Below are 18,774 nucleotides of genomic sequence, written 5' to 3' on the forward strand. Positions count from 1 at the left end.
CGCCGCGCCCGCCGCGCCGCCGCCGGGGCCCGCGCTGCCGGGGCTCACCTTCCCCTGGATGGAGACCACGCGCCGCATCGCCAAAGACCGGCTCTCAGGTGAGCGGGCGGGACGGCTACCGGCGGCTACCGGCGGCTACGGACGGCTCCGGGGACCCACGCGGCACCGGCCCTCCCGCCGTTCCGTCGGGGCAGCGCGGTCCGGCGGGCGCGGCGCGGGTCGGGGAGGACACGGGGATCGGACGGGGTTGGCGGGGACCGTGCGCTCCACAGGTTCCCGCAGCGCCCGGTGCTCGCCCGCCGCCGTCGGGGCCCGCGGAAGCGGCTCGGGTTAGACGCGGCTACCGGCGGCTCCACCGCGGCACCGGGCAGGTCCGGTGGCTGCCGGGTGGAGCCCGGGGGGTCCCAGCGGGCTCCGGTCTGGAGCTGTACTCCGTGTTTGGTCCCTTGCCCGGTTTGGAGGTGCCGGTGGCGACGCTGTGCCGCCGTAACCGGGAGGCTGTGGGGAGCCGGGTGTGGGGTGGGTGCGGAGTGGGGGCTCCCTTGGAACCCAGAGTGGGGTGGGGGCTCTGCGGGTGCGAGATGTGATGTGGGGGCTCTGTGGGGACACGGCGCAGGGTGGGGGACCCACCGTGGGGCTGAGCACAAAGCCCATCCATGCACAGAGCAGATGTCCCGTGCCTTGTGACCCCGGAGAATGGGGTGCAGGGGGTGCAGGGGGACCTGTGGGGTGTCTGGGGACGGGATCCCGGATCGGTGTGGAGCACAGTGCCAGTGCTGTGGGAGAGCCCAGGGTGGCGACGCGGGCGCTGGGGAGGCAGCGAGGGGTTGAGGTTCTGCTGCTGGGGGCTGAGCAGCAGCGCTGGGGTGAGGGGTGCTGGTTGCAGCACCCGAGAAGCAGGAGGGGTGCTGAGCTTGGGGTCCCGGGCACTGGGAGCGGGTGTGGGTGCTGGGGACCCCCGGCCTGGCCGCGCTCTGCTCCCACCCAAGATGGCGGCACTGCCACGTCCACAGCGTGTGGCCGCCTGCGGGGACAAGGCTGGAGGCCGTGCAGGCTGGGGGCCAAGTCCCGGCCGTGTGGGCGATGGGGCAGTGAGGGGCAGGACGCTGGGGACCGTGGGGGTCCCACCGGGGCGCCAGCAGCACCGTGTTCGCCTCCCGGCCCAGCCCGCCATGGCAGCGGTGACGAAGCACTGTCCCCGCGCAGGGGTGGCGGGTGACGTCCTCGTCTCCTGCCTGGCGCCAGCCTTGGGTGGATGGGGCAGCCCCTCCCCGGCGCGGGGTCTCCCAGCCGCAGCCATCACTCAGCACCACCGGCCTTGGGGTGGGCTGGGGCAGGAGGCAGCTGGTCCCGGCGAGGGGCCGCCCCGCGCGGGGAGGGGGCACGGGGGGCCTGCGTCCCCCCGGCCGCGCGGCTCCACCTGCCTCAGCCCTGCCCGCCCCCGCCGGCGGCCAGCCGGCCTCCTGGGCGCGGCCGGGAGGGTGCCAGGGGGTCCCTGGGGTGCTGTACCCTGTGCCGTGGGGGGCTGTGGCCCCATGGCCACCCGTGCTCCCGGCCATGTGCGGCCCTGCCCACGCGGCGCTGGCCCTGGTGGCAGCTGTGATGCCATGGCGCCATGGGGACGTGGTGCCGTAGGATCACGGCTTGGTCGAGGCTGAGCAGGAGGGGCGCAGGCGTTGGGGGGCTGGCCCTGCCAGGCCTTCACTTTCCTCCATGCTGCTTTGCTGCTCTGATGCTCCCTCCGGCAGCTGCTGGGGCTGGGATGTGGCACGCTGGCCTCACCAGGCTGGGATGTGGCACGTTGGCCTCACCAGGCTGGGTTTGGCACGTTGGCCTCACCAGGGCTGGGATGTGGCACGTTGGCCTCACCAGGCTGGGTTTGGCACGTTGGCCTCACCAGGCTGGCTCACACCTCAGCTGGGCAGGGACATCCACTTCCCTGGCCCCTGGCAGTGGCCAGCCCAGGCACTGCGGGCCCATGGAAAGAAACACTGTGTGCCTCCCAACAGCTTCTGCGGTCCCATCCCCTCACGGGCAGGGCTGGGGAGGCTCCTCGGGGGCTGTGGCAGGGCTCGGTGGGTCTCTGCAGTCGGGCTGGATGTCCCTGTGACCGGGCCAGCCCACCCACCCCGACATTCCAGTGCCGACCGCAGGGCTGGGGGAATGGCTGTGCCGGGGGGTAGGAAAGGGGACGAGTCCTCCCCAAGGTGGGGACAGCTCTGGGTGTCCCCCTCCCCTACTCTCCCAGGCAGCACTGGTGGCTCCCCTGGCGCTCCCCACCCCATGTGCCCCCTCGGAGCTCCCCATCCCCGTGGCCCCGAGCCCCCGCCATCCCCCGGGGTCCTGCTCTGCTGTGCTTTGCTGGGCTCACCCCGAGCCCCCCTCACGCCGCTGTCCCCACAGCCGCGCTGTCGCCCTTCGCGGTGACGCGGCGCATCGGGCACCCGTACCAGAACCGCACGCCGCCCAAGCGCAAGAAGCCGCGCACGTCCTTCTCCCGCGTGCAGATCTGCGAGCTGGAGAAGCGCTTCCACCGCCAGAAGTACCTGGCCTCGGCCGAGCGTGCCACCCTGGCCAAGGCCCTCAAGATGACGGACGCCCAGGTCAAGACCTGGTTCCAGAACCGCCGCACCAAGTGGAGGTAACAGGGACAGCCCTGGGCTGGCTGCCACAACTGTGATGCTCACACGCCTCTGGCAGACACCCCAATATATCAACCTGGCAGCCACCCCAATATCCCTCTGGCAGCCACCCCATAATCCCTATGACAGGCACCCCAATATCGCTCTTACAGCCACTCCTGTGTGTCCCTCTGGCAGACACCCCATAATCTCTATGAGAGCCACCCCAATATATCCCTCTGGAAGACACCCCAATATCCTTGTGACAGCCCCCCCGTATCCCTCTTACAGGCACCCCTATGTGTCCCTCTGGCAGACAGCCCAATACCCTCTGGCAGACACCCTATAATCTCTATGAGAGCCACCCCAATATCCCTCTGGCAGCCACTCCTGTGTGTCCCTCTGGCAGACACCCCAATGTCCCTCTGACAGTCACCCCAATATACCCCTCTGGCAGACACCCCAATAGATCCATCTGGCAGACACCCCAATACCCTCTGGCAGCCCCAAACCCCACATCCCTCCAGCAGCAAGCCCTGCATTCCGGGAGAGGCTGGCACTGGGATGCACTGGGGACGGATGGCACGGGCTGCCCACGCCATGGCCTGCCCTGCGCGCGGTCTGGCGGCGTTGTGGGATGTGTCACATGTCACAACAAGGGGACAAGGGGCAGTGGCGGTGCCAGCTGCGGCCGGTGCCAAGCCTGGGTGGGTGTCTGCAGGCGTCAGACGGCGGAGGAGCGCGAGGCGGAGCGGCAGCAGGCCAACCGGCTGATGCTGCACCTGCAGCAGGAGGCTTTCCAGAAGAGCCTGGCGCAGCCGCTGCCGCAGGACCCGCTCTGCATGCACAACTCCTCGCTCTACGCCCTGCAGAACCTCCAGCCCTGGGCCGAGGACAACAAGGTGACGTCGGTCTCCGGGGTGGCCTCTGTGGTGTGAGGGCCCTGGGTGCTGCTGGTGTGCCGGGAGGTGGCACTGGGAGCCCGCTGGGCTCTGAGCATGGACCGTGGCAGGGAAGGGGCTGCAGCTTCCTGAGAGCCCCGCGCTGGCAGCCCCCTCCCTGCCATGGAGAGCCCCCCAGGACCACCCAGCAGTGAGGCTGGACTCAAAGCTTCACCAAACCCCCATGGAGCCCTGCTGTGGGTGGACCCCCAGGAGCCCAGGGATGGGCCCCCATGCCCTATGGACCTCTGCAGCCCCCTGCCTGCCCCCCAGGAGCCCAGGGCTGGGCCCCTGCACCCCACAGATGTCTGCAGCCCCCTGCTCAGACCTGCCAAGGGCTGGTGCTCTACACCCCATGGACACCTGCAGCTCCCTGCCCGGAGCCCCGGGAGCCCAGGGATGGGCAGGGTTCTGCAGCTCCCCCACCAGCAGCTCCGTGGGTCACACTGGCTCCCTTTGAGCCCCACAGCCTCCAGCCCAGCTGGAGCAGGGCAGGGCGTGGAGCTCCCACTCCTGGTGCTGGAAGCCCCCCGTCCTGGCAGCGGGGTCTGCACCACCCGCACCACTTGCCTTATCCCGGGCGGAGTTTGCCACCTCCAGCTTCCGTCTGTGCAGAAGGACTTGGCCACCCCGTGGTGGGACAGACGGACGGTCTGGGCCCCCCAGCCCCCCACACACTGGTCTGTCAGCTCCCTGGGCCTGGACATGCCCATGCAGCCCCCCGCCACGGGCTCGGGGTGCCCCCTGTGCCGATGGATTCCCCGGGAGTCACCTCCCACAGACTGAGCCTCGGCGTGACCCACAGGACACTCGCGGGGAGCACAGGGGCTGAATCCCCCCTTCTTCTGGCAAATCTCTGCACCCCCTCCCCAGTGACCCCCCCTGAGTGGGGATTCCCCCCTCCAGGACCATCCAGCCCGATTCCAGCCTCTGTTGATGATGATGATGGAGGGGATGAAGGGCGTGGGGGGGGTTAACAACAGTGACCTTGACGCTGAACTCGACCTTGCCCCCCACCCCGCCGCTACCCGCGGTGCTGCAGCCCCTCGCCCCACTTTTGGGGGACAGGCTTCTGCGGGCTCCCCCTCTCCGTTGCTCTCGGGAGGAGCCGGGCAGCCGGTACCGGGGGGATTGGCCGCGGTTCCGTGACGCGGAGGGGTGGAACCGCGTTAGCAGCGGGATGAGCGCGGCCGAGGGCCGGCCCCGGTGCCGGTGGGGCGGCGGCGGCCAGGCGGTGCTCCGTGCCCGTGCTGAGGCCGCCGGTTACCGGAGGCTGCTGCGAGCCCGAGCCGCCGAGGTGGAGGCGTTGCGGGGGGCGGTGGGCGCCTTGCACCGGCAGCTGGAGGGGCTGCGGGACCGGCGGAGCGGGGAGCTGGCCAAGTACCAGGTGCGGGCCGGGGGGGGGCCNGATGGGGGAGTTCAGGTGGGACTGGGAGCTGGGGTTTGTGGGGTCGGGCCAGCACTGTGGGCGGGTGTTGGGGATCCCGTGGGTCCGTGTGGGGCGGGGGTCTGCCCGGGGATCCGGATGGGGGGCGCTGCGGAGTTCCAGGGGCCGGGAGTCCGTGTTGTGGGGTTCGGGCCGGGGGTGGGGGTCTCTGCGGATGGGGGGTCCCGGGGGTCGCCCCGCGGCCCCGGCGCTGCTGACGGCCCGGCTCAGGAGCGGGTGGCGGAGCTGGAGCGGGAGATCGGGGCGGCGGAGGCGGAGATGGCCCGGTGCCTGCGGGAGTACCCGGCGCTGCTGCGGCTGCGGATGGCGCTGGAGGCGGAGATCGCCGCGTACCGGTACGCCAGGGGGGTGCGGGGGGCACGGGGGGCCAGGGGCTTAGCCCGGCCCTTCTTTTCCAGGGAGATGCTGGAGAGCGAGGAGCTCCGCCTGGGCGGCTTGGCCCCGCCGTGAGCGGAGCCCCGGAGCCCCGGTGCCACCAGCGGAGCCCGGCCCCGCCGTTACCACCGGACCCACGGTGCTGGGACCGGATCCTCAGCCCCACCGCCGGAGCCCGGTTCCTCCGCCGGACCGCAGACCCCCCGAGTCCCGTTCCCCGGGACCCTCCGGACCCCTCTGGACTCACGGAGCCCCGGTCCTTCTGTCCCCCCGTTCCGCGGGTCCCCCGGAGTTGTGCGTGCCCGCCTGGCCCGGGACCCCCGGGAGGGCAGCGCCCGTGGGGCACGCACTCACCAGCCTCTCCGGGGTGGGGGTCCCGGCCCAGCCCCGTGTGGAAGCGCCTCAATAAAGCCCCGTGGCATCACCCGGAGCCGGCCCGGCTGCAGGGGGGCGGGCGGCACCCCCGACTGTGCTCCGGGGGTCTGTGAGGGGCTCCGTGGGGAGTGGGCTCAGGGGGGGCTGTGGGTGTGGGGTCCCTCCTGCCTGGTGCAGCCCCTCACCCCCGAGTTGGGCACGGCACAGGGACACTGAGGGGGTGCATTGTGGGGTCCTCGATAGAAACTGAGCCCCCCCAGAGTGACGGGTGGTCCCTGACCCCCCCCCCCAATCAGCGGCACTTTGGGGTCGGGGGGATCCTGCTCCCCGGGATGAAGGGCGGGTGCTGCTCCTGGGTCTGGGGGCGTTGTCCCACCGCAGTCCCCGGAAAGGAGGCAGAGCTGGGAGGGTTTTGAGGGCTGGGGGAGTTGAGGGAAGCCGCCTGTAGCTGGGCAGGGCTGTGGGGACCCTTCCCCCGCCTGTCCCCGGGCTGGGCTGGAGCACTGTCCCAGCCATGCCCATGGACCCCAGGGCTGAGTTTTGTGCCAGCTGGGAGCTCCTCGAGGAGCTGTGGGGGCCCAGCACCCCCCTTCCCACGGACACCGAGCAGGGTTTGTGGTGGCAAAGCCAATCCCAGAGTTTTAATAGAGGGGAAATCCTTTTTCCGAGCTGTAAAGGGATGGGGGTTCTGTAAAGTGATTCTGTAAGGGGATTCTGGGGAAAGGAGGTGCTCGTTTGTGGGGTCAAGCACCCTCAAAGCCGCTGTTACTGGGGTGCATCGAGGTCCATCCAGGCGCTCCAGGGGCTCCAGGCCGGGGAGTTGTAGGGGTCCCGGCAGCTGATCCGCACCCGCCCCGCGCCCGCCGGCACCGGCGTCTCCTCCGCACCCTCCACGAACTGCTCAACCTGCAAAGGGGGCAGGGTATGGTCTGGGGAGAGCCTCGGGGAGGGGGGCACAGCACCCCCTGACCCCGGCAGCGCAGGGGTGACAGCCAGGGGTGACAATTCTTCACCCCAAGAAGGGAAGCAGAGTGAGGAGGGGCCATGGCTGAGCATCTTGCCAGGCACAGCGAGGGGTCGGGGATGGGACAGGGTGGGCACGGGGCAGGGTGGGGACATGGGGCAGCCTGTGCAGGGTCCCCCTGGGCAGAGACCCCTCCCCCCGATACCTGGGTGCCGTTGTGGAGCTCGTACTGCAGATGGTAGAGCAGTGCAAAGTAGGACTTGGGGAGCGGCCAGGAGGCCGGGGGGGCCCAGGCCAGGTGGAGCTGCTCCCCCCGCTGCCGCAGGATCAGCTCCTGGGGCGGATCAGGACGCACTGCGGACAGAGGGGGCTCAGAACAGGGGCTGAGACCCTCCCCCCGGAGCCTGCAGCTCCTCCTGGACGCCCCCACCCCGCCGCCCCTGAGCTCACCGATGTCGCGCAGGAAGAAGTGCCTGGACAGGTTGAGGTGGGAGGTGTCCGAGAGCCCCTCCAGGTGCAGCTGCAGCGGGCGCAGCTCCTCTCCGAAGGGGCAGAACAGGGGGTCTGCCAGGCTGGTGTTGAAGCGGCCGTGCTCGCCGGCCACCGGCACCCAGGGCCCCACGGAGCCGTCGCTGCGGGGAGGGAGGAGCGGGCAGCCCTTAGGGCGGGGTGCCCGCGGTGCTGCCGGGGCTTTGGGGGGTCCCGGGGCACCCACCTGCGTACGAGGCGGGCACGGAACACGGCAGAGGGCGGCCCGGGCCAGGAGCAGCGGAAGGAGCCGTTGTAGGACTCAGCCTGGCAGGACACGTTGATCTCCTCATCGCCTGAGGGGTTGAGGGGTGGCTGCTCAGGGGCTGCACGAAGCCCCCCTCCCTGCAAGGGGCTCCCCCCGGCCGCACAGCCCCCGTGTCACAGGCCGGGCAGGAGAATCTCCCGGTGCTCAGCCCTCCACCCCCTGCCCCATCACCCCCGCTGCCCCAGCCCCTCCGTACGGGAGCTGCTGACCACCACGTAGGTGGAGTCCAGCAGGACAGGGCCAGCCCAGCAGCTGTAGTTGCCAGTGGCTGGCAGGTCCAAGCCGAGGATGGTGAGCTTCTGGCCCTCGGGCACCAGCTCGGCCATGGGCTCCTCGTCCCCGTTCAGCGTCCAGTAGATGTGCTGCTCTGAAGTGTCACATCGCACCACCACGTCCTGGCTGAGCTTCCCCACCTGGACTGGAGGTGAGGGCAGAGCCAGGGGTCAGAGGTGGGCTGTGGTGGGGGCAGATTGTCCCCCAAACCCGCAAACCTGCACTCCACATCCTCCCCCCGCTCCCTCACCCCATCCCACCCCTCATCATCCCCGTGCCCATCCTCTGGCTCCCAGCAGAGCTGTCCCAGCCCCTATCAGAGGGATGTGGGTTTGGGATGCTCCCCACTCCCTCGGCTTCCTCTGCAGCCCTTGCAGCTGCCCCAGCCAGGTCCCCCCTCCGAGGCCTCCCCTGTGACCCAGGAGCAGCACTCACACTTCGGGGGGAAGGCAGTCAGGGGTTCTGCAGGCACCACCAACAGCACCAGCACCACCAGCACCAGCATCTGGGAAGGGAAAGGGCAGCCATAACCCAGGAGAGAGGTACAGCCAGCCAAGGCAGAGCCCCCAGCCCTGGGAGCAGCATCCCCGGAGCAGGATGCCCCCGAGACCCCCCCCCAGCCCCCCAAATCTGTGCCTACCTCAGCGTGTGTCTCTGGTGGGCTCGGCAGAGCCGGGGGCTGCGCTCTTATACTGGGCTGGACTCCATGGGGCTGCCCCAAGGTGCAGTCACCGCAGCATCACAGTTCTCAGAACTGCAGGATGGGACCCACGCTCAGCCCCCTGCCTCCCACCCACGCCACAGCTGGTACTTCCCGGGGCAGGGGGCACTGGGCGCCCTGCCCTGTCCTGCCCTGCCCTGTCCCCAAATGCCAGGGGATGGGTCCCCCTGGGAACACCCGGGCAGTGCAGGGCACTGGGATGCTGTTGGGGTTTTGGGTGGTCCCAGCTCTCTCAGAGGGGTCCCGAGCCCCTGCAGCACCTGAGGGTCTGCACCCTCTGCACACTGTGGGGGTTCTGTGCTGTTCTGTGCACAGAACCCCCACAGTGCCCTGCTAAGGGTGGGGGGACCTGTGAGGTCTATCAGCACCTGTGCTGGGGGTCTGGAGGGGGGCAGCTCAGGGCTGGGCCCCCCTGGGTGGGTTGAGGAGAGGGGAGGGTTTCCACAGAGGCTCGGGGTGATGCCCCCAGGTTGGGGGCACAGGTTGGCACACCCCTTCCCTCCCCTCCTCGGGCCACTGAGTGTCCCCATGGGATGGTGTGCAGAGATGAGGACGTAGGGACACAGATCATCAGCGGGGTCACCAGCTGCCCCTTTGCCACCCCACTGATGCCACCGACATCGAGGGCATGCAGCAGACCCCACCCTGGCCGGGGAGTGCTGTACTCTTTCACGTACTTTCTGCAGTTCCTAGAAAGCAAAGGGGAACTGGGGCTGTGGGGCAGCCCAGCTCTCACCTTTTGAGCCACTGTGGCCAGGACAGGGCAGCGGGACCTCCAAGGCCCCTCCCTGAGCAGAGCCAAGCCCCTGTGCGTGGGCTGAAGGGTGGGGATGAAGAGCCAGGACTCCCAGGCCCTGTGCAGCAGCTCAGCCCTTGGCTGCAGCACTGCAGGGGACCCCAAAAGGACAGGGAGGGAGGGATGGGACGCCTTGCCCGGGGGTGCCCCCGTGCCCTGCCCTGTCTGGGGGAAGCAGGCGTTGGCAGCAGGTTGCGGGCCCCGCTCGCCCCCACCTCGCCAACCGCAGCTTCCCCTTGGCTTCTGCAGAACAACCACAACCACGGAGGGGAAGTCCTGAGGCAAAGGACAGGGATGCCCTCAGAGCCTCAGCATGGCTGGAACCCCAGCCTGGCGCCTGAAACACGGGTGGGAGGGCAGTGAGGCCTCACAGACAGAAACCATCCCGGAGATGGGAGGGGCAGGGACAGAGCCCACCCTGGCCAGACCCCTCTGTGGTGATGTCCCTGGGCTGGATGGACCCCACCCTGGCCAGACCCCTCTGTGGTAATGTCCCTGGGCTGGATGGACCCACCCTGGCTGGACCCCTCTGTGGTGATGTCCCTGGGCAGGATGGACCCACCCTGGCCGGACCCCTGTGTGGTGATGTTTCTCAGTGGGTTGGACCCCACCCTGGCTGGACCCCTCGCTGCAGTCACAGACACCAAGCCAGGAGCAAAGGTCACAAAAATTTATACAGGAGGAGGGACCCGTGCGTGGCCCCTCAGCCCCGGGTGTGGGGGGAGCGGGACAGGCAATGCCTCCAGCCCCGCAGCACCCCCGGGAAAGACAGGGTGAAGGAGCCCCGTGGGGAGGGCCCACAACACTCCCGTGGCCGGGGCCAGCGCTCCCCAATCCACGCTCTGAGGCGCCGGGGCGGTCCCACGGCCGCTGGCCCACGACTGACCGTGGCGCAGCGCTGAGGCAGTGCCAGGCCGTGCCCGCGCCTCCCTGGGACCCGGGACAGCCCCTGCAGCCACACAGTCCCCCCGGGGCCTCCCCGGGGCTCCCCTGTCCCCAGGGTCACGGCCAAGCCCAGGCAGCCCCACCGCGGGGCTCCGCTGCTCCGGCTCACTGCAGGACGCAGACGTCCCCGTGCTCATCCTCGTGCCCGGCCGCCTCCGCCAGCTCCGGCTCTGCCGGCGCCTCCTCTGCTGCCACCACCTTCTCCCGCAGCTCCATCAGCAGGTCCCGGCCCTCGCTGGGCGGCAGGTTGCTCAGGTAGTACTGCGGGGCCAACTCCACCAGCCTGCGAGGACAGCGTGGGGTCAGCCAGCTACAGGGACCCCCCCGCTGTAAGGAAGGACCCGTCCCTCCCCGTCCCCTCACATCTGGGGCTGGATCTCCGAGACCACGCGCAGGCAGTTGTCCTGAGAGATGGTGAACTCGTGGTAGAGCACCCAGGGGGGCAGGCGGCGCGGGGGCGGCCGCAGCAGGTACCCACAGGAGGGGGCCAGGTGAGCCACGTGCTTGTGCGTCAGCATCACGTAGTTCCCGGAGCCGTCGATGTCTCGGGCGACCTGCGAGGGACCGGGAGGGAACGATGTGCCCGGCACACCCCAACACCTCCCCCGTAACGCCCCACAACCCGCTGGCCCACCTTGAGGAAGTATCCGGAGATGAGGGCCCGCTGGATGTTGAGGGCGTTGGCGTCGGAGCCGAAGGCAGGCGGCGACACCGGGAGCTCGATGCGGCGCATGACCTCCAGCAGCTCGGCGCGCACCGTGCCCGCCAGGCGCAGCGCCTCGGCACACACGCCGTGCTTGCGGCACCAGCCCTCGTCACCCGCGTCTGCGGGAGGGACAGGGGGTCAGCAACGGGGGACAGGGGGGATAGTGAGGGCTGAGATGTGGGGACAGGGCTGGGTTAGTGGGGTCAGTGATGTGGGGACAGGAGTGGGATAGTGGGGGCTGAGATGTGGGGACAGGGTTGGGATAGTGAGGTCAGGAATGTGGGGACAGGGGTGGGATAGTGGGGGCTGAGATGTGGGAGCAGGGGTGGGATAGTGAGGTCAGGAATGTGGGGACAGGGGTGGGATAGTGGGGGCTGAGATGTTGGGACAGGGATGGGACAGTGGGGGCTGTGATGTGGGGACAGGCCAGTGGTGCCATGGGGTGAGGACAGATGAGCAGAGAGCCCGCTGGGCTGGGGGCTTGGGGTACACAGAAGGACTGCTGCTGCCCCTGTCTGTGACCCCTTCACACAGTGGTGACAATGACTGAGCACAGGCACAGCCCCCAGACTACAGCTGGGACCCCCAGATCCTCCCCCAGCCAGGCTGGGCACTAGGATGGGTCAGGAATGCAACTCCAGGACAGGGGACACAAGAGGGCGTGTGGGACAGCAGAAAGAGCAGGGGACACAGGGGACACAAAGGGGTCTGTGGGCTGCCCACAGGGGTGCGAGCCCCCCAGGCCCAGCCCTGCCACACTCACGCTGCTGGAAGGCATTGAAGATGTTGATGAGGGTGAAGTGGTCCCCGTTGGGGTGCAGCAGCGCCCGCCGGCGCAGGGCCACGGCCTCCTCCAGGTGCGTGGACAGGGGCACGAAGCAGGGGGGTGCTGCAGGCGGGCAGGGGGTCACCGTGTGTCCCCACACCTCCCTGGCAGCCCCCATGCCGCCCACAGGGTACCTGTGAGCATGGCAGCCAGGCTGACCATCTCCTCCACGCAGTCGAACTCGCAGGAGGCGATGAGGGCCTTGGCCAGCTGCGGGTCCAGCGGGAACTCCGACATGATGATCCCCACCTCCGACAGATTCCCGTCATCATCCAGGGCTGCCAGGTAGTCCAGGTCCTCCAGCGCTTGCATCAGCGACTCAGGGGCTGGCGTGGGACATCAGGCAGCTTTGCCCACCGTGTCCTGCACCTGCCAGGCCGCCAGTCCCTCCCCAGAGACAACCCAGGCTGCAGTGATGGCCACAGCCATGGCTGTGCCATCGTGCCCCTCTGCTGCAGCGCCCCACGCCGTGCCTGGCCCCCCTGGGCTCCACCTGGGCGGTCGAGGAAGTCGCACTGGCCCATGTCGGCGATGTCCAGGCGCTTCAGCAGCAGCACGAGGCGGCTCAGGCTGGTCTCGCCGACGTGGGGCGCGGGGCTGGGGGGCAGGCGCTGCTCAAAGGCCTCCGAGTACAGGCGCAGGCAGGTGCCTGCAGGAGACAGGCCGTGAGCTGGGACAGGGACAGCCTGCTGGCAGTCCTGAGGGGGGGGACACTGGAGCAGGGGCTCACCTGGGGGGCTGCCAGCGGCTCGCTGCATGCGTGACTCGGCCTGGCTCCGGCTGATGGGCCGCAGCACCTGGGACTCGGCGCGGATGCGGGGGTTGTACACCTGCGGGAGGCTCTGAGTGGGACACTGCAGGGGACCCCTGCCACCCCCCCGGGGCAGACCCCTCCTCCCAGCCTGGAACATCACACCCACCGCAGGCAGGGCAGAGCCAGACCCCACCCCTGCCCCGTCCCACTCACGCTGCGCAGCTCCAGCCCCGAGTCGATGACGAAGCGCACGGTGCCCAGCGAGAAGGACGAGTCCCCGAGCCAGTGGGTGACAATGACACGCCGCTCCCGGCTCTCCTCGGGCGTCTCGTAGAGCCTCTGCGCGGCCCGGCCCACCCCGGGGTGCAGAGGCAGCACCAGCAGCGGGCCCAGCGCCGGGCTCAGCGCCAGGGCCTCCATCTGGATGGCAGCGCAGCACTCGGAGATCTCCTGAGCGGGGACAGGAGGGGACAGGTGACACCTGCTGACACCCGCAGTGTCCCCATTCCCAGGTCAGGGTGTTGTGCTGGTATTCACATGCCCTCTGAACAGAGAGTTGTGAGACAAGCAGAAAATGTAATTGTTATCTCTCTTGCTGTGCCTGTGTGGTGCCACAGCAGGATGCAATATGGAGATTATTTACCCAAAGTGAGGATGTTTTGCTCCCTTGGCCAAGTGTGTGTGTGAGTCTGGACTGTCATGAGACAGTCACGAGAGAATCGGAGGTGAGAGCAGTCCTGTGCAGCTGTGAGCAAGAGTGACTGCATGGCAGATTCCCTTTAGATATAACATATATAGTGTAGAATAATAAAGTAATTATTTAGAGTCTTCCTCATAATTTTCTCTCCCTCTGAGATGCTGGAGTCGCCTTTGATTTACAAACCCCTGTGCCCACGCTGGAGTCACCTTTGATTTACAAACCCCCGAGCCCACCTCCACTACAGAGGCACCACACCTGCCCTGCATCCCTTAGTGCTCCCCACTGAGAGCAACACCCCAAACCTCCCCTGCCCCTCTCCCAACCAGCCCACCTGCTCGCTGGCCAGGAAGACGAGCACGTGGCCGGGCTCCTGGCGCCGGTGGACGTCCAGCACGGCCTGACAGGCAGCGGCCACGGTGCCGTGCGCCGGCCGCTCCCGGTAGAGCAGGCGTGGCGGGGAGCCGTGCCCGGGCACCCTGACCACGGGCGGGTCCCCGCAGAAGGCGCGCAGCCGCGGCTCCAGGGCGGGCGAGGTGAGCACCACGAGGCGCAGGGCCGGGCGCTGGCGCAGCACGTCCTTGAGCAGCCCCAGCAGCGCGTCCGTGGGCACCGTGCGCTCCTGCGCCTCGTCCAGCACCACCACGCCGTACTGCCGCAGCAGTGGCTCCGACGTCATCTCCCGCAGCAGCATCTCGTCCGAGCAGAACCTGACACGGCCCGGCCCCGTCAGCACCGACCCCGGGCTGGGGGCAGCGCCTCGCCCCTCCCCGAGCAGCCCCTTCCCCAAGCAGCCCCCTCCCCAAGCAGCCCCTTCCCCAAGCAGCCCGCTCCCCATGTCCTAGATTGGCAAGCAGCGTGTATTCTACTTGCTCCCTGTGCCATGGTGTGCTGTCACCACACTGAAACCACACTGCCACCATGCCACACACCTTCCCTTTCATCTATCCTAGACTGGCAAGCAGCGTGTATTCTATTTGTTCTTTGTGCCACTGTGTGCTGTCACCACACTGTGTCACCACACTGTCACCATGCCCCACACCTCCCCTGGCATCTATCCAAGATTGCCAAGTAATGTGTGATCTATTTGTCCCCTCTTAGAGGTGGGGCAGTTATCTTCTGTTCATTAGGCAGTTTTGTTTATCTATTCAAAAACCAATCCTCTCTCCAGGAGATATCTGCTGTTAATGGGTCATTAATTATTAATTCTCTTCTGTTCGTGGCCAGTGAGTGTCCCTGCATGGCTGATAAAATTCCATCATCCCACTGGGAGATGCTCTGCCCAGGGGAGGAGCCAAACATTCCTGCCTGGATACAATCTGAGATTCTGCGACAGCAGAACAGCCTTTCCACTGCATTCCCAGAGGAACAGCTGCCTCTTCCACTGGATTTCCAGAGGATCCACCTTTCTACAGGATCCCTGCTCCAGCAGAACCACAGCTGGCACTCCAGGAGGGCTGCAGCCACAATTTGAATTGGACTGCCACCAACACCCTGACCCACAGGGTGTCAGGTTGTGTTCTGACTCTGTCAGTGTTGTTTTAGTTTACTGCATTGTTTATTTTATTTTTATTTTCTTCCCTAGTAAAGAACTGTTATTCCTGCTCCCATGTTTTTGCCTGAGAGTCCCCTTAATTTCAAATTTATAGCAATTCAGAGGGAGGGGATTTACATTCTCCATTTTAGGGGAGGCTCCTGCCTTCCTTAGCACACACCTGTCTTTCTAAACCGTGACAACCAAGGGCAGCCCCTCCCTAGAGGAGACCCTTCCCCAGAGCATCCCCCTCCTGAGGGCATCCCCCTCCCCAGTGCAGCCCCTTCCCCAGCGCAGCCCCTTTCCCAGGGCAGCCCCTCCCCACAGCAGCCCACTCCTCAGAGCTCAGTGTTGTTTTAGTTTACTGCATTGTTTATTTTATTTTTATTTTCTTCTCTAATAAAAACCTGTTATTCCTGCTCATCTTTGCCTGAGAGCCCTTTAACCTCAAATTTATAGCAATTCAGAGAAAGAGGGTTTACATTTTCCATTTTAGGGAGGCGCCCCTGCCTTCCTTAGCACACACCTGGCTTTCCAAAACGAGACACCCCAGAGCAGCCTCCTCCCCAGAGCATCTGCCTCCTCACGGCATCCCCCGCCCCAGGGCACCCCATTCCCCCCAGCAGTCCCCTCCTCAGAGCAGCCCCTCCCCAGAGCATCCCCCTCCCCAGTGCAGCCCCCTCCCCAGAGCATCCCCCTCCCCACGGCATCCCCCTCCCCAGAGCAGCCCCCTCCCGGCGCAGCCCGCGCCCTGCCCAGCGGGGCCAGCCTGGATTAAGGGATTAGGCGGGGCTCAGCGGGATTAGCGCTCCCGGCGCGGCCCCGCGGTCCCGGCCGTACCTGAGGATGGTGTCGGCCGTGCAGCAGTCCTCCTGGGGCACGCAGTAGCCCACCTCGTGGCCCAGGTTCAGGTCCATCTCGTCGGCCACACGCAGGGACAGGCTGAGGGCGGCCAGGCTGTGGGGCTGGGTGCAGGCCACCAGCCCGTGGGCGAACGACATGGACAGGGCGTACTCAGCACACCACTGAGGGATCTGTGGGGACAGGGCAGCGTGGCTCCAGCACTGTCCCCTCCCTGCTGTGCCCCTCCAAAGGGCACCAGGACCCTCCCCGTGGATCTGGCTGCAGGATTTCCAGGGCCAGGGGCTGTCCAGAGGCGCTCAAAGCTCAGGCAGGACGGTTCCTCCACATTCCTGTCACCTCTGAGCCCCACAGGTGTCACAGGAGCCCCATGGCCCCACACCTGCAGCTTCCTGCCCTGGTGTGGGACACCACCACCCTGCTGTCGCATCAGGGACATGGGACAATGGCCTGGGAAACCCCATAGAGAGACAGGGAAGGGTCACCAGGGAGCAGCTGCTGGCCAAGCGCCCGGCCTGACAGTGTGGGACAGTGCCAAGGCCACTCGGATGTCCCTTTGGCACCAGGGATTTGAATCCTGCTTGCTTCCTCCTGTCACCTCTGATCCCCCCACGAGCACTGCCCGTGCCTCAGTGTCCCCAGGGCCCTGCACCCCAAAACACCGGCCCTGGGGCCTGCACGGGAGCTCTGATCCCAGATCCGGCAGCGCCAGCCCAGCCCAGAAACTCAGCAGCTCACACCCAGGGAGCCGATCTGGCTGAGCACCTTGGGCCAACACCCGACAGCCTGGGGCCACCCGGCCCCGCAGCGCCGCAATCCCTTCCCCGGTCAAAGTCTGCCAGGCGCTGTCCCCGAGTGTCACCAGCAGCTGGGACCGGCTCCCCGGGGCCGGGATTGGGCGGCCCGGCTCCGTGAGGGGCCGTTCCCCACCCCGGTTCGGAGCTTTGCCCGGAGCCCAGCACAGCACGGTGCCCGCCCGCCCCTCCGGGCTCCGTGCGGTGGTCCCGGGCACCCTCTCCGTGTGTGCCACGAGCTGCCATCACCCCTCACCCCTCACCCTCACCCCTCACCCCTCATCCCTCACCCTCACCCCTCACCCTCACGCTCACCCCTTACTCTCACTCTCACCCCTCACCCTCACCCCTCACGCTCAACGTCACCCTCACCCTCATCCCTCACTCTCATCCCTCACCCCTCACCCCTCACCCCTCACTCCTCACCCTTCACTCTCATCCCTCACCCTCACCCCTCACTCCTCACCCTCACCCCTCACCTGCGTGCTCTTGCCGGTGCCGGGGGGCCCGGAGACCAGCACGATGCCGCTGCTCTCCAGGTGCTCCATGAAGCTGTACTTGGCGCTCCACACCGGCAGCTCCCGGCGCTGCCGCAGCAGCTCGTAGTACCGGGAGGAGAAGGGCAGCCCGTCGTAGGGGTTCACCTCCAGGTCGCCGTCGCAGCCCAGCGACGGCTCTTCATCCTCCTCCTCCTCCTCCTCCTCGTCGTCCTGCAGCGCCGAGCCGGGGCGGCTGGGCCCGGGCAGCGGAGCCGGGGCCCCGGAGCCGGCCATGGCGGGGACGGCGGAGCGGCGAGGGCGGGCGGGGGTGGAGCGGCACCGGCGCTGACCCACCCCCGGCTACGTCCCGGTGAGGAGCCCGGGGCAGCCCAGTGCCACGTCCCGACCCGCGGACACCGGGGGAGGCGGGCACGGGGGTGGCACGGCCGCGGAGGTCGGGAACCGAACCGGAGTGCGGGGGACCGGGACCGGGAACGGGGATGGGGCACCGGGACGGAGCGGAGCGCGGGGACCGGACAGGGCTGTGCGTGGGGACGGCACCGAGCAGGCTACAGGGGCTGCGGGACAGGGCGGACACCTTGGGAGGATCGGTCCCGAACGGCACGGGCCGGACCGGTTCGGCGGAGCACCTGTACGGGACGGGCCGGACCGGGCACCTGAGCACCGGCACCGGGCCGGACCCCAGCGGCGCGCACCGGGCGGGTCGGGGGCGTGTCAGGGGCGGGTCCCCCGCACCCCCTCCGGGCCGCGGCCCCGGTTCCTGCCCCGGTTCCGGTTCCGGTCCCGCCGCTCACCTGCGCGCGAGCCCGCCCGCAGCCCCTCTGCGCACCGCGCTTCCCGGTACCGGACGCTCGGTGCTGGTGTGGGGCATCCCGTACTTGATCTAGGGATCCCGGTGCGGGAGCGGGCGTACCGCAGCCGGGCATCTTGTACCGGCGTATCCCGTAGCAGTGCCGGGCATTTCCATACAGGACACCTTATACTGCTGCCGGTGGTACCGGAGCCGGGCATCCCGTACCGGTGTCGGTCCTTCCGTACCGGAGCATCCCGTCCCGGTCATACTGGTGCTGGCCTCCCGCTGCCGGAGCGGGGCATCCCGTACCAGCACGTATCGGTGCTGGGCATCCCCACACGGGACACCCCGTACCGGCGCCTCGCACCCGCAGCGGCTCCCGGTGGGACCGGCAGGTGGAGCTCCGGGACCGGCGAACGGCCCGGCCTGAGCTCCCGCCGGCACCGGGCAGCGCCCCTGGGGACCGAGCGGTGCCTGCTGGCCCCGGGAACCTCGGAACTGCGGGAGTGCCCCGCCGGCGGTTCTGCTCCCCGGGAGCCCCGGTGCCACGCCGGTGCCGGTGCCGCATTCCCCTCTGCTCTCCCGCGGGGCTCTCCGGCTCCGCTCAGGGCCGGCTTTTGCCCCGGGGGGGTCTGTCCTGGCTGGGGTGACCCGGGGGGCTGCAGCCGGGGGTGAGCCCCGAGCAGGCTCGGGTGGCAGGGGGGGTTTGGGGACACGCCAGAGGGGTTTGGGGACACGCCAGGAGGGTTTGGGGACACGCCAGGGCGGTGGGGGCTGATGGACAGACACCCGTGCCAGTCTGGGGGCTCAGAGCAGGCCTGGGGGGCTCACGGGGTAGCGGGGTCTGGCCGAGCCCCCATCCCTGTGCAGCCACAGAGGGCAGAGCAGGGGGAGGCATGGCTGGGGCTGTGTGGGTGCTCCACGTGCTCTCCCGGAGCTGCAGGGGCTCAGGGATGGACACACGGACAGGCCAGAGCCAGGCACTGGTGTATTTGTGTTGCCCCAGGTGAAGGAAGGAGTGATGGATCTGACTCCATGTTCTCAGAAGGTTAATT

The 18,774-nt window shown here is 68.0% G+C and overlaps 4 protein-coding genes across 4 annotated transcripts in view; 2 read left to right on the forward strand and 2 right to left on the reverse strand.

The window, feature by feature from the left end:
• The window catches only part of TLX2 (T cell leukemia homeobox 2), a 4,697-nt gene extending 324 nt beyond the window's left edge, over positions 1–4,373 (forward strand). Inside the window, exons 1-3 of the mRNA XM_039723611.1 lie at positions 1–98; positions 2,404–2,641; positions 3,343–4,373. The exon at positions 1–98 is cut by the window's left edge and continues 324 nt beyond it. Of these exons, the coding sequence (XP_039579545.1) occupies positions 1–98; positions 2,404–2,641; positions 3,343–3,559 (553 nt within the window). The 3' untranslated portion in view covers positions 3,560–4,373. The remainder of the gene's footprint in view (positions 99–2,403; positions 2,642–3,342) is intronic.
• A 226-nt stretch (positions 4,374–4,599) lies between these two features.
• Positions 4,600–5,808, forward strand: LOC120509283 (alpha-internexin-like). The gene is made up of 3 exons (XM_039723741.1): positions 4,600–4,949; positions 5,220–5,344; positions 5,408–5,808. The coding sequence occupies exons 1-3, from the start codon at positions 4,743–4,745 to the stop codon at positions 5,457–5,459; spliced, it is 384 nt and encodes a 127-aa protein (XP_039579675.1). The 5' UTR covers positions 4,600–4,742; the 3' UTR covers positions 5,460–5,808.
• A 642-nt stretch (positions 5,809–6,450) lies between these two features.
• On the reverse strand, positions 6,451–8,647 carry LOC120509207 (interleukin-12 subunit beta-like). Its single transcript, XM_039723602.1, has 7 exons — positions 8,433–8,647; positions 8,228–8,297; positions 7,716–7,937; positions 7,439–7,547; positions 7,174–7,355; positions 6,929–7,077; positions 6,451–6,665 (listed from the first exon to the last, which is right to left on the reverse strand). Exons 2-7 carry the CDS (start codon positions 8,295–8,297, stop codon positions 6,525–6,527), a joined length of 873 nt encoding a protein of 290 aa, XP_039579536.1. The 5' UTR covers positions 8,433–8,647; the 3' UTR covers positions 6,451–6,524.
• A 1,318-nt stretch (positions 8,648–9,965) lies between these two features.
• On the reverse strand, positions 9,966–17,730 carry DQX1 (DEAQ-box RNA dependent ATPase 1). Its single transcript, XM_039723466.1, has 11 exons — positions 16,906–17,730; positions 15,612–15,805; positions 13,572–13,947; positions 12,754–12,990; positions 12,517–12,616; positions 12,280–12,435; positions 11,921–12,112; positions 11,724–11,849; positions 10,889–11,079; positions 10,618–10,808; positions 9,966–10,537 (listed from the first exon to the last, which is right to left on the reverse strand). The coding sequence occupies exons 1-11, from the start codon at positions 17,197–17,199 to the stop codon at positions 10,360–10,362; spliced, it is 2,235 nt and encodes a 744-aa protein (XP_039579400.1). The 5' UTR covers positions 17,200–17,730; the 3' UTR covers positions 9,966–10,359.
• Between the last annotated feature and the right edge of the window lie 1,044 nt (positions 17,731–18,774).

Source organism: Passer montanus, unplaced genomic scaffold (assembly GCF_014805655.1).
Source record: "Passer montanus isolate IOZ18808 unplaced genomic scaffold, ASM1480565v1 scaffold109, whole genome shotgun sequence".
In the NCBI taxonomy this organism is placed as follows: Eukaryota; Metazoa; Chordata; class Aves; order Passeriformes; family Passeridae; genus Passer; species Passer montanus.

Excerpts from the sequence above, each read along its gene's own strand:
- LOC120509207 (XM_039723602.1), bottom strand. The coding sequence starts at position 8,297 with ATGCTGGTGCTGGTGGTGCTGGTGCTGTTGGTGGTGCCTGCAGAACCC. Across the intron at positions 7,938-8,227 it reads GACTGCCTTCCCCCCGAAGT|TCCAGGTGGGGAAGCTCAGC; the intron begins GTGAGTGCTGCT and ends CCTCACCTCCAG. Across the intron at positions 6,666-6,928 it reads AGCTCCACAACGGCACCCAG|GTTGAGCAGTTCGTGGAGGG; the intron begins GTATCGGGGGGA and ends CCCCCTTTGCAG.
- DQX1 (XM_039723466.1), bottom strand. The coding sequence starts at position 17,199 with ATGGCCGGCTCCGGGGCCCCGGCTCCGCTGCCCGGGCCCAGCCGCCCC. Across the intron at positions 12,436-12,516 it reads AGCCGCTGGCAGCCCCCCAG|GCACCTGCCTGCGCCTGTAC; the intron begins GTGAGCCCCTGC and ends TGTCTCCTGCAG. Across the intron at positions 12,113-12,279 it reads CGACTTCCTCGACCGCCCAG|CCCCTGAGTCGCTGATGCAA; the intron begins GTGGAGCCCAGG and ends GTCCCACGCCAG.
- LOC120509283 (XM_039723741.1), top strand. The coding sequence starts at position 4,743 with ATGAGCGCGGCCGAGGGCCGGCCCCGGTGCCGGTGGGGCGGCGGCGGC. Across the intron at positions 4,950-5,219 it reads GGGAGCTGGCCAAGTACCAG|GAGCGGGTGGCGGAGCTGGA; the intron begins GTGCGGGCCGGG and ends GGCCCGGCTCAG. Across the intron at positions 5,345-5,407 it reads GCGGAGATCGCCGCGTACCG|GGAGATGCTGGAGAGCGAGG; the intron begins GTACGCCAGGGG and ends CTTCTTTTCCAG.